This window comes from Atheta coriaria, unplaced genomic scaffold (assembly GCF_025399875.1).
Source record: "Atheta coriaria isolate IRGN ID8LTWV9N9 unplaced genomic scaffold, Caltech_Dcor_3.1 hic_scaffold_6_pilon, whole genome shotgun sequence".
NCBI classification, from domain to species: Eukaryota; Metazoa; Arthropoda; class Insecta; order Coleoptera; family Staphylinidae; genus Dalotia; species Dalotia coriaria.
In genome coordinates, this window is record NW_027045448.1 from 11708484 (window position 1) to 11721084 (window position 12601).

A 12601-nucleotide genomic window follows, 5' to 3' on the forward strand; every position below is an offset into this window, starting at 1 on the left:
ACTTTGCCTTCGACCAAGAGCACTTATTCTGTAATTTGAGCTTATAGCTCTAGAACTTGATCTTTTAGCATTGGCTCATAGCTCACAAATTGTTCGACATTTTTCGACAATCTGTTTGTGTCCGTAAAATTGTTATATCATTGTTAGTGTTAAGTTACTACTCTGTGACTTGAATTTCTTTTGGGGTTAGAGCGTAAACAGAGTTGTTTATTTTGAAATACTATTTATAAATTACTAACAACAATATATTAGTGTAAAAAACCATGGTTTATATACATTTTCCTACGAATTTAACGGAAGAAGAGTTGATGCTTCAGGCTAAATATCAAAAGCTAAAGAAAAAGGTACTACAATTTAAATTATAATTTATCTTTATTAACACTGATATTTACTGCAGAAAAAAGCTTTGCAAGCCCTTAAAGCTCCAAAACCTGAACCTGAGAAAATAATTGTGCCGAAACGTCCCGCTGAAGCTCGAGATGCACGCGAAGTCGCAAAGAAACTTATCAAATCAGGTGTCATCACAGCAATTCCTAAACAACAAAAGCAACCAGAACAAGGATTTAAAAGGCCCAGGGGGCTAGAAAGGAAACTAACTTCTGAGAAAACTGTAAGTGGATATCAACCATTTTCAGCAGTGCAAATGGAAGAGGGGCCTAATAATCCAGAGAACAAACCACCTAGAATAAAAAATCTCTATGGGTCACATTCAAATGCAAGAGAATGGGAAAATGAAAGAGCTGTTGAGAAGCCTAAAGAGAAAACAGATAAGCCAAGACAGGGCAATACAATTTATGTACAAGGATATAAAATTACCGAAGAGTTTCTGGAGAAACATTTTAGAACATTTGGTACCATTGTCAATATATCAATGGAAATTGAAAAGAAGTATGAATATTTTAAGATATTTTTATAGGTTTAACTGAAACTTACTTATTTTTATTGTAGTCGCGGATTTATAACGTTTGATAAGGTTGATTCGGCTGATAGGGCAATATCTGAGGTGAGTTTCAAGTTTTGAGATAGATTTGTAGTCTGCAACAACTTTCTCGTTTTTTAGATGGAGGGTTCAATGGTGTCTGGTATTCAATTGAATGTGTCATTGGCACGAAGACAACCACAAATTGAACCAATTAACGATGCAACCTCATCAAAAGCGTGGTCAACTTTGGCTGCAAATCATTCACAAAAAGGCAACCATCGGGACAAACGGGATTTGGTTACTTATGATGATATTTTTGAATAAGTTACGAATTAGGTAGGTATCTCTAAAAATTAAGAATAAACATAAGTTGAAACAATTTTATTCTATTAACGATATAAATTAATTAATATATTGCAACAATTGTCGGCAAGAGTAACAATTTAAATGAATTTCCAATGACTAGTTACAATGCGTGCGAATCCTCCGCTATCCGTTCAAATATTAGTTACAATCTAATCATATAAAGAATCACCTTTGACAAAAAAAAAATGAAACGTCGTAATAATTATTCAATATGGGCTTAAAATCTAAATATCCCGTGGAGGATTAAAATATTCCCAATGATGATGATGAACCTGCTTGCCATCGCCGTTCCAATAGACTAAGAACAGCAGCGCGATGAACACGATCAAAATGACGACGGCGACATTTACTTCGCGCTTGCCCTCCACTCGCCCCATCACATACTCGGTAGTCTGCTGGATCAGTCTCTTAAAGGATCGCTCCGCAGCGGTGACGCAGGCGCGTGTTAGCTGCCCGGTGAGTTGTGGGATGGTGGGCTCGGGCGTCCGATGGCGTCGGCGACTCGGAGCGATGTCTTCACTGCTTGATTCGGGCGCTCGGTGATGCGGCTGATGGTGGTGGTGACGGCGTCGTCGGGGCGCCAGCGGAATGTCATCGTCGATGTCAAAGTCTTTGAATGCGGTCGGAGATCGAAGAGCGTAGAAGCTTGGAGGTGCTTGCGAGGGCATGTAGTCGGAGTCGGGTTTGGGCGGTCGCGGTGGCGGTGTTTCCTCGGACTCCTCAGCTGCTTGCGGTTGTGGGTGTTGGGTTTCTAATCGGGCGTCGATAGATTCCTGCTCGATCTTCACTGCTCTACGGGGTCTTTCCGGTGGGGTCACACTTTCTACATCTACTAATCGGACTTCAAACGGAGTTTTTTTTTGGCCAGATTTCGCATCTTTGTCCAGTTCCTGTTGAACTGCCCGCTGCGCAGTGGAAATCACCTCGTCGATTTCGTAACCTATATGCTCCCTAAGTGTGTCTACCGTGGGTGTGGGCTGTGTGTGTTCAATGTCGGGTGTGTCTAAAATTTCCTCTGACGGTATTCTTACCGCGGGTTGTCTGGATGTGCCTACTTCCGGTATGCGCGTACGTACCGCCGGTACTGGTGGTGCGGTATGTAAGGGTGTGGGTGGTTCCTGATAAGCGTCAGTGTTAGTTTCTGATTCTTTTGTTTCGATTGTCTTTGTTTGTGGTGCCTCGATTGAAGGCGCTGGACGAGCGACGGCGACTTGTTCAGCTTGTTCCTGGAGTTTTTCTACCAACTGCTGAAAGAAGCTCGCTGGTAACTCAATACCACTAACAACTAAATTACCTGAATTTGAATTGATCTCGTTGACACTAATTGAAGTACCTTCGATGTCCCCGACTTTGATTTTATTGGCGTGCAGTTCGCCCACTGCTAATCTTTCCACGTCCAAGTCAGCCACCTGAAGTTTCTGTGCCTTAAGTGTTTCTACCTCGCCGGGAGGTTCCATTTGTATTGGTATGTGCTTTTCAATTATTCTTTCAATCACTTGTTGAACAGGTGGTGGTTGCGGTGGCTGCGGTTGTGGCGTTGGCGACTTTAACTTGGTGAACTCCTCCGGTATTTCTGAAGTCTCATCATAATCTATGTCTTTATTACTGTCAGCTTCCCGTTTGACAGTAACAATTCTTTCCGTATTCCTCGAGTACATTTCAATTGGACCCGTGGGAATTTCTTCGCCATGTGCAAATGGTTGCACAAGTAGCGAACCATGTGTTATTGTTTCTTGATGTTCAAATTCTCGGACGGCTTTTGGTCTTGAGATTTCGGCGTATTTGTCAACGGTCGGTGTTATGATCCTATCATTAGGGTCGCGAACCAAAGCCTCACATTCGAAGTCGTCAGGCAACGGCTCCGTCTGGACCGACGTTTCAACGTCGTGCAATTCCCTGCTACCCATATCGTCATAACTCCGATCTTCTGATCTTTCACTCTTTCTACTTCCCCGACTAGAATCTCTCACTTTTCGTGGTGGGCGTGGTGGGGCTGGCAAAGGCCTGCCTTTCATTTTCTGTATCACCTCGCCCGAGTGTAGATTCTTGCCGGCGTGGTCATCGTCTTCAATTTCGATGTACGGATCACCGATGTGTTTTTCTTCATCGGTGAGATTAGGCACAGAACGTTTCCGAGGTGGCCGACTTGGACCCAGGGTGCTGTAGTTGCGCAATGGGCGCACGGGTTCCCTCTGCGTGGTTGGGCGAGGTGCCGTGAAGAATCGTTCCTCCTCTGCTCCTTCCGACTTCAACGAACGACGGCGACATGGTGGTAATGGTGGGTCACGGATGTGTGACTTATCTATAACAGAATATCCCATAAAATCACAGAGTACTTTCCGGCATGGTTCCTCCGTACAAGTCAATGACTGTTGGCTAGTTGATTGTAACAATTCTCTCGCGACGGTTTCTTCGTCTGGCAGCGCTGTACCTCTGGAACGTGAGCGAGTTCGGGAACGTGTTCTGAATGGACGTTTGGGTGGTTGGTCTGGAGTAGGAATTTGGTATTCATGCTCGTATTGGCTCACCTAAAACCCGCAAAAGTTTAGAGTCAATTTTTTTTCTCAGAACTACGAAAACTTACTTCTTGTTGAACCTCTTTGTAACCGTTCAATTCCTCAGTGATGGAATCATGCTCTGACATGGCATTCAAGCTGCGCAGACTTTTGTGTTTTCTTGGCGGAGCTGCCGGGACATCATCATCCGGATAGAAATGCTCGGCATGATACGAACTGGAGAGGATAATGTTTGGCTGCTCGATACCTTCCATATGTTCATTCTCATAGTGGGAGAACTGCTGCTCGTCCATGAACTCGTCACGAGATAAAATCTGATCTTCGATATATTTCATATCTGCTTCATCATCCTTCTTTCTTCCTCTACGTTTCGGTCTTTCGGGTTGTACGTCTGTTTCGAAATCATCGGTTTGATACGTTGATACGTCAGGTTCGGTATGAATCGAGTCTTGGTCATATTGTATGCCTTCTTGCGATACATGCGGAGTCTTCTTGCGTTTCGGTTTTTTGAATGGTCGCCTCTTAGGCGCTTCCGGTTCGGGCTTCTCTAATTGCGACAGTGCATTGTTCGGGGTTCTGAATGCTTCGCGAATTTCAGAACTCAGATAAGCACCGACTTCGATATTATCCTGGGAGATTCCCTTTTGCCGCAGGAAGAACTCATCGGAATTGATTTCCTCAAGCACACCACGCCGGCGCACATCATCGGAGCTACCGGCGTGAATGTTTTCAATCTTTTTCTTGAGAATGGACGTGGGAGGTTTCTCCTCATCATCCAGATCTGTGACCATTTGTTCTGGTGGTTCGTCGGCGTGGAACTTGCCGTGATTCCAACGGTCGTTGAATTTCGCATTGAACGAGGATGCGCGATGAATCTCCTGATTCTCTTTCATATAGGCATCGTTCATATCGATATCATCATCGTATCGACTGGATGCCGCCAATCGCATTCGTCTTTCAACCGAATCCTCGCGTTCTTCATTCGTCCGCAAATCGAGACTCTCGCGATCCATTGATCCTTCAGAGTGCAATGGAATGCGCACCGAACCTTGAGTTTCCGAACGTTCGCTATCTTTAGACTTGTAAGAATTTATAGTGTCATTGGTAACCGAAGATGGCGGCGGTTGTTTGGTGAACTTGCCCTTCCACCTCGTCGTGAACTTGAAACGAGGTAGAGTGGTACGTTCTGATACAGGCGTAACATCCGTACCCGTTCTGGGGGTGTGAATGTTATCGCCATCATCGTCGCGTTTCTTTTTTCTGAAAATTCTCGGATAAGTGCTAAAGTCGAATACGGTTCTTTTCTCGGAATCGCCGGCTGTCGATTCCGTCGATGTGGGTTGGCGTGCCGAGCGCTTGCCTTTGCGTGGGAGGCTGAGCGAAATATTTTTCATTCTATCCGGTATTTTGGGCATTTTTGGCTTTTCGATTTTGAAGTGAGGCATGTGCGGTTTTTCAATTTTCAGTTTTGGCAAATTTGGTTTCTCAAATTTTGGCTTGGGCATTTTCGGCTTTTTGATTGATTTGACTCGCGTTTGGATCTTTTCCGCCTGCTCGCTAGCCTTTTTGCTTACGATGCTTGCTTGCCGTTTTAGATTAGTGGCTTGTTTCTGAAAAGCATCTTGAATTTTTTTGCCGTGGCCATCTTCTTTAACCTCGGATTTCGTGGATTTCGTTTCTTCTTTGAGAGCGGACTCGAGCGGGACCACAAGCGCCTCGGCCGGGTCTTCCTTATTAGTGATTGTAATTTTGGTGGTACGAAGTTCAATGTCAGCCGCTCGTGCAGCAAGATATTCAATGTCACTATCTGTGATTGGCGTTGACGGCTTTTTGGGCCTTCCATCCGCCGACGGGACTTCAATCGGACGGAAGTTATCATCTGGAGGAATTACCGGCTCGTAGTCATGGCAACTGAAATGTCATTAATACATCGAATTAACTTAAAAAAAAAAAAACAACAGAGTCTGGTGGCAATTTGCATGCCAAGCCAAAGTGAGCTTCACTATTAATAGTGACATTATCCGGGATACATGTCTGTGGCTTTTTTCAATTTTCGTTCAGCTACATACCGATCTTGATTGACCGTTAGGTTTGGTATTTTCTGGCTGGCGCGGCTAGTCGGCCGACTCAACGCCAGGCGAGCCGTTCGTTCGGGTAGCAGGGAATTGCATTGAAAGAATTGGCATGCACATCGAACTTCCAGAGTGATTGCCGCCGAACCGGAGGAGTCATCACGAGTGACATTCGGACGGCGGTTGTAGCGCGCATTGCCCTCGGAGGCGGACCTGCCATGCACAGTGTTTGGTTGCTGCTTCCTCGCGAGGCGCGGATTAATCGTCGTCGGACGCGACGGCTCCATAATGCGCCGATTTATTTATACGCGCGCGACATTTAGGCGTCCGATACGATCGGATTCGGAAGCGCGCTGCCGCGGTCGCGCATTGTCCTCACGTTCTTTTCCGCTTCACCGGCGGTGTGTTGTTTGCTTGCCGTACTCTTGCACCGCGCGATTGTCGCGAACGTCTTTTTTGAACATCAATTCACCACTGGATAAAATTAGGCGGATCTATTGTTAGCTCCACGATGACCCGAAACTCGACGAGGCGGCCAGCAGCTCGTCGCCGTCGCCGCCGACAACGTTGCCTGTTCGCTAGCTAGCCGGCCAGCCACTGGCATTTTGCGTTATTTCTGTTTTTATCTAACATTGAAGCCATCTTTCCGCAATATTACGAGCCATCGCTTATTTTGAACGGCTGCCAAGCGTGATTACATTATGCTATAGTTTACTACTTACTTCACTCTCGACCAATACTCGTACTCCTCTGCGACGCTCATTCCCTTGATATTTTCCTGGTGCATTTTGGTGGCTTGCTCATCGAGGTGCATATCGGGAACTACACTTGGGCTTGGTGTTGTAGTTGGTGTGAAAGATGGTGGGCGCTCCTCTTCGTCTTCTGGTGGTAATTCGATTATGATTTCACCTCGTTGGACCTTTTTCCAATACGCGTATTCTTCTGACGGCGTCATTCCTTTTGCACGCTCTTCATGAATTTTTGCAATGCGTTCATCATCAAGAGGATGAGGAGTAGTAGTCTTGATTGGAGTAGTTGGAGTTGTTGGAGTTTTTGGAGTAGTTGGAGTAGTAGGAGTAGTTGGGCTAGGACTAGCAGGAACTTTTACCGGTTGAGGTGGTGGAGTAGGTTCGAGATCATAATCAAACGGAATTTCTCCTTTTTGTAGTTTTGACCAATACTGATATTCTTCAGCTACGGTCATTCCTTTGGTTCTTTCTTCGTGCATTTTTGCAATTTTTTCGTCATGGAGCTGACTAGGAGTAGGAGTCCTAGGGGTTGGACTTGATGGCGTTTTCTCTTCTTTTTGAACAGGTTCCGATGTTACTAGCACGTCTTCATAAATTCCATCACTATCTTCTTTTGATCGGCGTTTAAACGATACTTTTTTCTTTAACAATGGTGACTCTTTAACTTTTTCTTTACTTTGGCCCTTTTCGGATAAATCACTTTCCTTTACATCATCGTCGATTATCTGCGCAATGACCATTTCGGTTTTTAAACCATCTTCTTCATCAATGCTTAACTTTGTTGCTGGGATGGTTTTTTGTTCTTTTTGTTCTTGAATTTTATCGTCATCAGTTTTTTGGGTTTCTATTAATTTTTCCTCTTCTTTGGGTTTGTCTTTACTTTTATCTTTTTTTACTACTTTTTTCTTCTTTTTCTTGACGCCTGTGTCCTCTGACGGTGCTACTGGAGGTTTTTCCACAATAACAGGTTCTTCCACTTTTTTTACTTCTTTTTCTTCTACGACAGCTGCTTTCTTGCCTTGATCTTCTTCTTCCTCTTCCTTCACTGAAGTAAAAGTTTTGCGTTTTGTTTCTGGCGAATATTTATCAACAACATCTGTAGCTATCTTTTTAAGTTCATCCATGCGCTTTGTTTCAAAGAAGCCATTTTCAGGTTCTGAAGGAGTTTCTGGTACAGCAGGTGTGTCTAAAATTTCATCATCCGAAGGTGCGGTAAGAATAATCAATTGTACACCTGAACCAGTCTCAGTTGGTGTTTCCGGTGCTTCATCCGCGCTTTCTTTCTTTTCCTCTGCTATAGGACTCACTTTTCTCGCCGTGGTACCTTGATCTTCGAACTCTAAATGGGAAAACTCATCTGTTTCACCTGGTGGTGGTTTCAATGGTATGTGAATATACAATGGACCTTCAACTTTTTTAGGTTTTATCGTATCCTTTTTCTCTTTCTTTTCAACAACAATTGATTGTTCCGTTTTAGGTTTTTTCGTCAATTTTGATTCCGATTTACTGAAAAATTTCGATGATTTTATTTTCTCTTTTGCCTCTTTTATTTTTTTCATAATTCCCTGAGGCGATAAGCTATATTTGGACACACGACTGTAGCTGCTCTCAATTGAATGCTTTCTTTTTCGGCCGGGTTCCTCGGACTTTGCTCTCTGGCTGCGCAATGTTTCCGATTTTTCCGCGTCTTTACTAGACCCTGGCGAGTCTAGGACTTCTTTTGACGATGCCCTGCTAGGAGCTTTAAGGCACAAGTTAGGAATTGGCCATTCACTTCCAAGCACGTTTGGAATTTCGCCCTTTTGCAATTTTGACCAATATTCGTACTCCTCCCCAATTGTCAATCCTTTGACTCTTTCCTGGTGCATTTTTGCGAGCTCCTCCATTTCGAGGAGTTCTTCGGAAGAAGTTTCGCGTTCCTCTTTATCCAAATACTGACTGATGCTTACATCGGCTGAACTATCGTTTGATTCAACCATGATGTTCTCCTTGTTTTCGTCCGTCTCCATTTCTTTTTCGGGCGATTGTTCAGCGACGTGTGTAACTTTCTCAATGTTTGCAGAATGTCTATTCATACTAACGGAGCTTTTTGCTTTGCGCAAATTCGGGTCCGTGCGTATTTTGAAATCGTCTATAAAATTGTCATCGAATGGACGCTTGTCGAGATAAGTCCAAGGATAACCACCTTTGCGTCTGGCGCGGCGTATGTCCTCCCACTGGTACGTTTTTATCGGCACTGGTGGTTTGTCGCTGACTGAGAATTAAAGAAAAGCATTCTGTTTAGAGCTTTGTACCCAGCGGGGCATCTTTCATCACACAAAATTCACGTCAAAGTCAGCGAAATGCACACGCCGAGAAAAAATACATATGGCGTTTAAGCAATCTGTCTTCGTGAGTTTGAACTAATTTCGCGAGGATAAACCGGTGGGCGGGCTTTAGTAGACGCTTGCCTAAACTCTCGGCGAGTTATTTTCGTTATAACTTTGCGCGATATGAATGCCGGCAAAAAAGTCGCAGACGATCGTTAATTTCACTGAATGAAGAACGATGTTATTTAAGCGTAGATTCGTGCACATACGAAAAAAATACAACACAAATGCTCGGAATTAAAATGGCGCTTATACCTGACCTATTTAAGGGGCAGTTCCTGTGCCAAAAGCCTGATGATTGCATGCAACAAGCGTTCTACGCCACAAGGTTTTCAGTTTGTTTTCGTCTCACCGCTAACGGGCAAAGCGTTAAAATTAGTGCAATAGTAATAAGCATAACGCGCACGTTCACTTCCCACTTCCGTTATCGCCGTGCAAATAAACGACGCACCACGCGATTCCACACATAACGCAAAGCAAAAAAAAAAGCTGCGCTAATCTAAAGTCGGCAAATATTATGCCAGCTTTGTTGGCGTTAGAATGGTAATTTATTAACAACAAAACCAACCTTGCTTATTGGCCCCAGGTGCGTCCATTCCGACCAACGGCGCGCCTCGGACTCCATGCGTCCATGTTTCGCGATTCAGCGGCACCGACGTCAACGGCGCCCCCAGCAATGTGTGGGTGGCGTGAGTGGTCACGGTGGGCTCGTATTGGAAAATTATTATCCGACTCGTCGATAGATGCAGTTGGACTGCGCTCGGTATTACTTCGTATTTTTAATCCTCCTGCACACGCTCGCGCTCGGCCCGCTCGCGCGCACTTGCGATTTTCCGCTCAGCACCCAGAAGGCGACTACAAACTCGCTCAGTCGCCGCGGTCCGGCAATCGGATCGCATTGGATAATGAGACTCGGACTCGAGACTTTTACTCGGTTTATTTTCGGCTACTCTATTTTAATAACGCACACGAAATGACGCTACTTTTTGCAAATCATATACGTCGTCGTCTCACATATGTACAAGCTGCGAATGTTATTTGTTCGAACGCATTTTCTGCATTTGCTTTCAATTTATTAAACATTATATAATAATTTTTACAAATTATTAACCTGTACCTTATAGATTTACAATTTTAACACCTACAGGTGGTGCAGAACAAAGGAGGTGCCACTGTTTTCATCCCCTAAGGAATTACAAGGACTGACTCGTTCCTTTCTCGCTTTCTTCTCTTTAACAAACTGCGCGTAAATAATGAAAGCAGTGGCGACCATAACCGCAAACATAATGCCAATCAAAATGGACGACGATGATGCGGCCGTTAGACCGTCAGCATCCTGACTGGTCACATCCACCTGAGTCATTGCTGTAGCCTGCTGATCTCCAGCAGAGTCAGACGTTGTGGTTGTCATACATTTCCAAAGACCCTTATGTAACCCGCTTGCATGTTTCAACCTGACACCACATTCACCGTGCTCGAAACCAGCGCCAAAATATTCCATGTACGGTGAGTTGGTTGAGGGCCGCACGTGGTAGGTATTACCTTTGGGATCTTCTATCACGCAATAGGAAATTGCGCCGTTGGCGGTGAAGAGTAAAGTAAGTGATTCACCTTCGTTTACTTCTACTTGTTTGACTTTTGCTTTGACCATGTTGTATCTCTCCACCTGCAGATGATTATGTTATATTTTCACAGAGATATTTATATATAACAAAATATTACATTTAAGGTGATAACGTCATCCTCATAGGAAGCGTTTTTGGCAAAGTGGCACGTCCATTCACCGAAATCATTCGCGCTCATATTGTAAATTTGGAAATAAAGATACCCATTTTGAGACTCTTCATAGGATGCTTTGTAGACAACTTTACCTTCTGGGTTGACAGCGAAGCTGGTAACAGCAGGGTATGGCACTTCACAACTTAGAGATGTTGTACCTCCAGGTTTTCTAAATACTTTTATTGTTTTTGGATATTCACTAGCTAAAATATGCATTTCATCGTTAATTTTTTTATTGTATAAGCAATTCGTCTTGTTACCTCGTTCCACGTTGACAAAACCACGTTTACCACCCAATTCACACCTCCAAGTTCCAATTTCATTTTGTAGAGCAGGTAATTTGAACTAAATTAACACAAAAATTAATTAAAATATAAATACAAGAGGAAAATGAAGTATTTACTTCAACTTGACAAATTTTTTTTGTGAAATTTGTACCTAAAGGATCATATCTCCCTGAAGCAGGATGTTGTTCAATGTTTAACAACTTTTTTTCTGGTGTTATCATTGCACAATCAGTTATTATTTTCTCTTCTTTATCATCTCCATCTATGTATTGGCAACCAATAATACCATAGCCATTTTCCTTTTTATACCAGGATTCTAGTTTTGACATTTCTGAAGATTATATTTGATTAGTTTTCTTTATTTTACTTCTTCAAGTACCAATAAATGACTTACTTTTTGGTGATGTATTTATGTAGAAAGTGATTGGTTCCAAGTTCCCGACTAAATTTAATTCACATCTCCATGCTCCAATATGCTCCACGAATGCATACGTCACTTGGTAAAAACAATTGGTACCTTGTGCTACCAATTTTCCTTGCGGGGAATACAATGAACAAAAACCACTACTCCGGGTGGGCTTTGTGCACTGTGTTACGATAAATTGCTCTCCATATTTTAACAAAGCAGTTTTGTTGGCAATTTCTACACTTTCTAATGATAGTGTTACTTCTAAAGTTTCATTTATCGATGATATTTCTCCAGCTTTTAAAATGGATGCCGTTAAGTTATATTTTATTGGATCTTCTTCGTTGAAATTGTTCAGTTTGAATCCGCATGCGCGTTTGCCGAAATTTACAATTTTCTCTTTCACGGGATTCACAGCCTGAAACAGGATAATGTTGCAGTGAGTTTTTTTTTATTTATGGTAGAGTTAAGTGGGTACTTCGTGAAGGCGATCGGGGTATAAACTGATTTGTTCTCCTTTCTTTGTCTGTAACATGCATGATTGTAACTCGCCATTGTCAGTGTCCAAATAGTGCACGAATGAGCCTCCTTCCTTTACAGTTATGTGTATTATTGTTGATCTTGAATTTAATGCTAAAAGCGCTAAAAGTATTCGAATGTATTTAGCGTTTGATGTTCGTAGTTAAAAGCAAAAAACGAGTGTATATTAAAAGGTAACGTACATGGTAAGATGCAGAGTATTCCAACAAGACTGCTGAGATGAAACATTTTGGTTTGGCGGCGTTGGTGGATCACGGAACACTTGCATGCCAAGTTAAATTTGCGTTTAATATATCTATATCTATTATTATCTATTCGCCTGCTTCAATTACTTTTCACCGTGGCTTAGAAGACTTGGGCACTTGAATAGTCTGATTTTGAAGTAGTTTTATTATTTATTGGCACTGTATCAGGGTTAATTTGATTTTACACTCTGTTACCTAATAGATTTTTAATTGTATTCGGGTAATCAATCAATCTTTGACAAAACAAAAGTGTAGTGTTGAGAGTATAGTCCATGTGGCAATAATAAGGATTTGCGATATGTATTAATATAAGTGATATAGCATCGTTTTTTAAGTGGAATTTTTATTTC

The 12601-nt window shown here is 42.9% G+C and overlaps 3 protein-coding genes across 5 annotated transcripts; 1 reads left to right on the forward strand and 2 right to left on the reverse strand.

Annotated features, from left to right (window-relative positions):
• The first annotated feature begins 167 nt into the window (after positions 1 to 167).
• Positions 168 to 1374, forward strand: Nelf-E (negative elongation factor E). Its single transcript, XM_065305979.1, has 4 exons — positions 168 to 344; positions 398 to 888; positions 949 to 1003; positions 1061 to 1374. Exons 1-4 carry the CDS (start codon positions 264 to 266, stop codon positions 1244 to 1246), a joined length of 813 nt encoding a protein of 270 aa, XP_065162051.1. The 5' UTR covers positions 168 to 263; the 3' UTR covers positions 1247 to 1374.
• LOC135794634 (titin) lies at positions 1289 to 9888 on the reverse strand. 3 transcript variants are annotated; one of them, XM_065305971.1, is made up of 6 exons: positions 9563 to 9888; positions 6599 to 8879; positions 3873 to 5715; positions 3648 to 3816; positions 2622 to 3590; positions 2448 to 2532 (listed from the first exon to the last, which is right to left on the reverse strand). In XM_065305971.1, exons 1-6 carry the CDS (start codon positions 9588 to 9590, stop codon positions 2504 to 2506), a joined length of 5319 nt encoding a protein of 1772 aa, XP_065162043.1. In that variant the 5' UTR covers positions 9591 to 9888; the 3' UTR covers positions 2448 to 2503. The 3 variants fall into 3 exon arrangements, with proteins under 3 accessions (XP_065162041.1, XP_065162043.1, XP_065162042.1); XM_065305970.1 differs by having other exon boundaries at positions 2583 to 3590; XM_065305969.1 differs by having other exon boundaries at positions 1289 to 3590; positions 9563 to 9885.
• A 157-nt stretch (positions 9889 to 10045) lies between these two features.
• Positions 10046 to 12362, reverse strand: LOC135794639 (uncharacterized). The gene is made up of 7 exons (XM_065305977.1): positions 12189 to 12362; positions 11945 to 12108; positions 11455 to 11884; positions 11177 to 11391; positions 11034 to 11118; positions 10717 to 10976; positions 10046 to 10660 (listed from the first exon to the last, which is right to left on the reverse strand). The coding sequence occupies exons 1-7, from the start codon at positions 12232 to 12234 to the stop codon at positions 10136 to 10138; spliced, it is 1725 nt and encodes a 574-aa protein (XP_065162049.1). The 5' UTR covers positions 12235 to 12362; the 3' UTR covers positions 10046 to 10135.
• Between the last annotated feature and the right edge of the window lie 239 nt (positions 12363 to 12601).

Bases quoted from the DNA above. Each gene is read 5' to 3' on its own strand.
- LOC135794639 (XM_065305977.1), bottom strand. From the start codon at position 12,234: ATGTTTCATCTCAGCAGTCTTGTTGGAATACTCTGCATCTTACCAT. The intron at 12,109-12,188 runs GTACGTTACCTT...GAATACTTTTAG, and splicing joins AATACTCTGCATCTTACCAT to CGCTTTTAGCATTAAATTCA. The intron at 11,392-11,454 runs GTAAGTCATTTA...TATAATCTTCAG, and splicing joins CATAAATACATCACCAAAAA to AAATGTCAAAACTAGAATCC.
- Nelf-E (XM_065305979.1), top strand. From the start codon at position 264: ATGGTTTATATACATTTTCCTACGAATTTAACGGAAGAAGAGTTGATG. The intron at 889-948 runs GTATGAATATTT...TTTTTATTGTAG, and splicing joins TCAATGGAAATTGAAAAGAA to TCGCGGATTTATAACGTTTG. The intron at 1,004-1,060 runs GTGAGTTTCAAG...CTCGTTTTTTAG, and splicing joins CTGATAGGGCAATATCTGAG to ATGGAGGGTTCAATGGTGTC.
- LOC135794634 (XM_065305969.1), bottom strand. From the start codon at position 9,590: ATGGACGCACCTGGGGCCAATAAGCAAG. The intron at 8,880-9,562 runs GTTGGTTTTGTT...TTTAATTCTCAG, and splicing joins ACCTGGGGCCAATAAGCAAG to TCAGCGACAAACCACCAGTG. The intron at 3,817-3,872 runs GTAAGTTTTCGT...TGCGGGTTTTAG, and splicing joins ACAAAGAGGTTCAACAAGAA to GTGAGCCAATACGAGCATGA.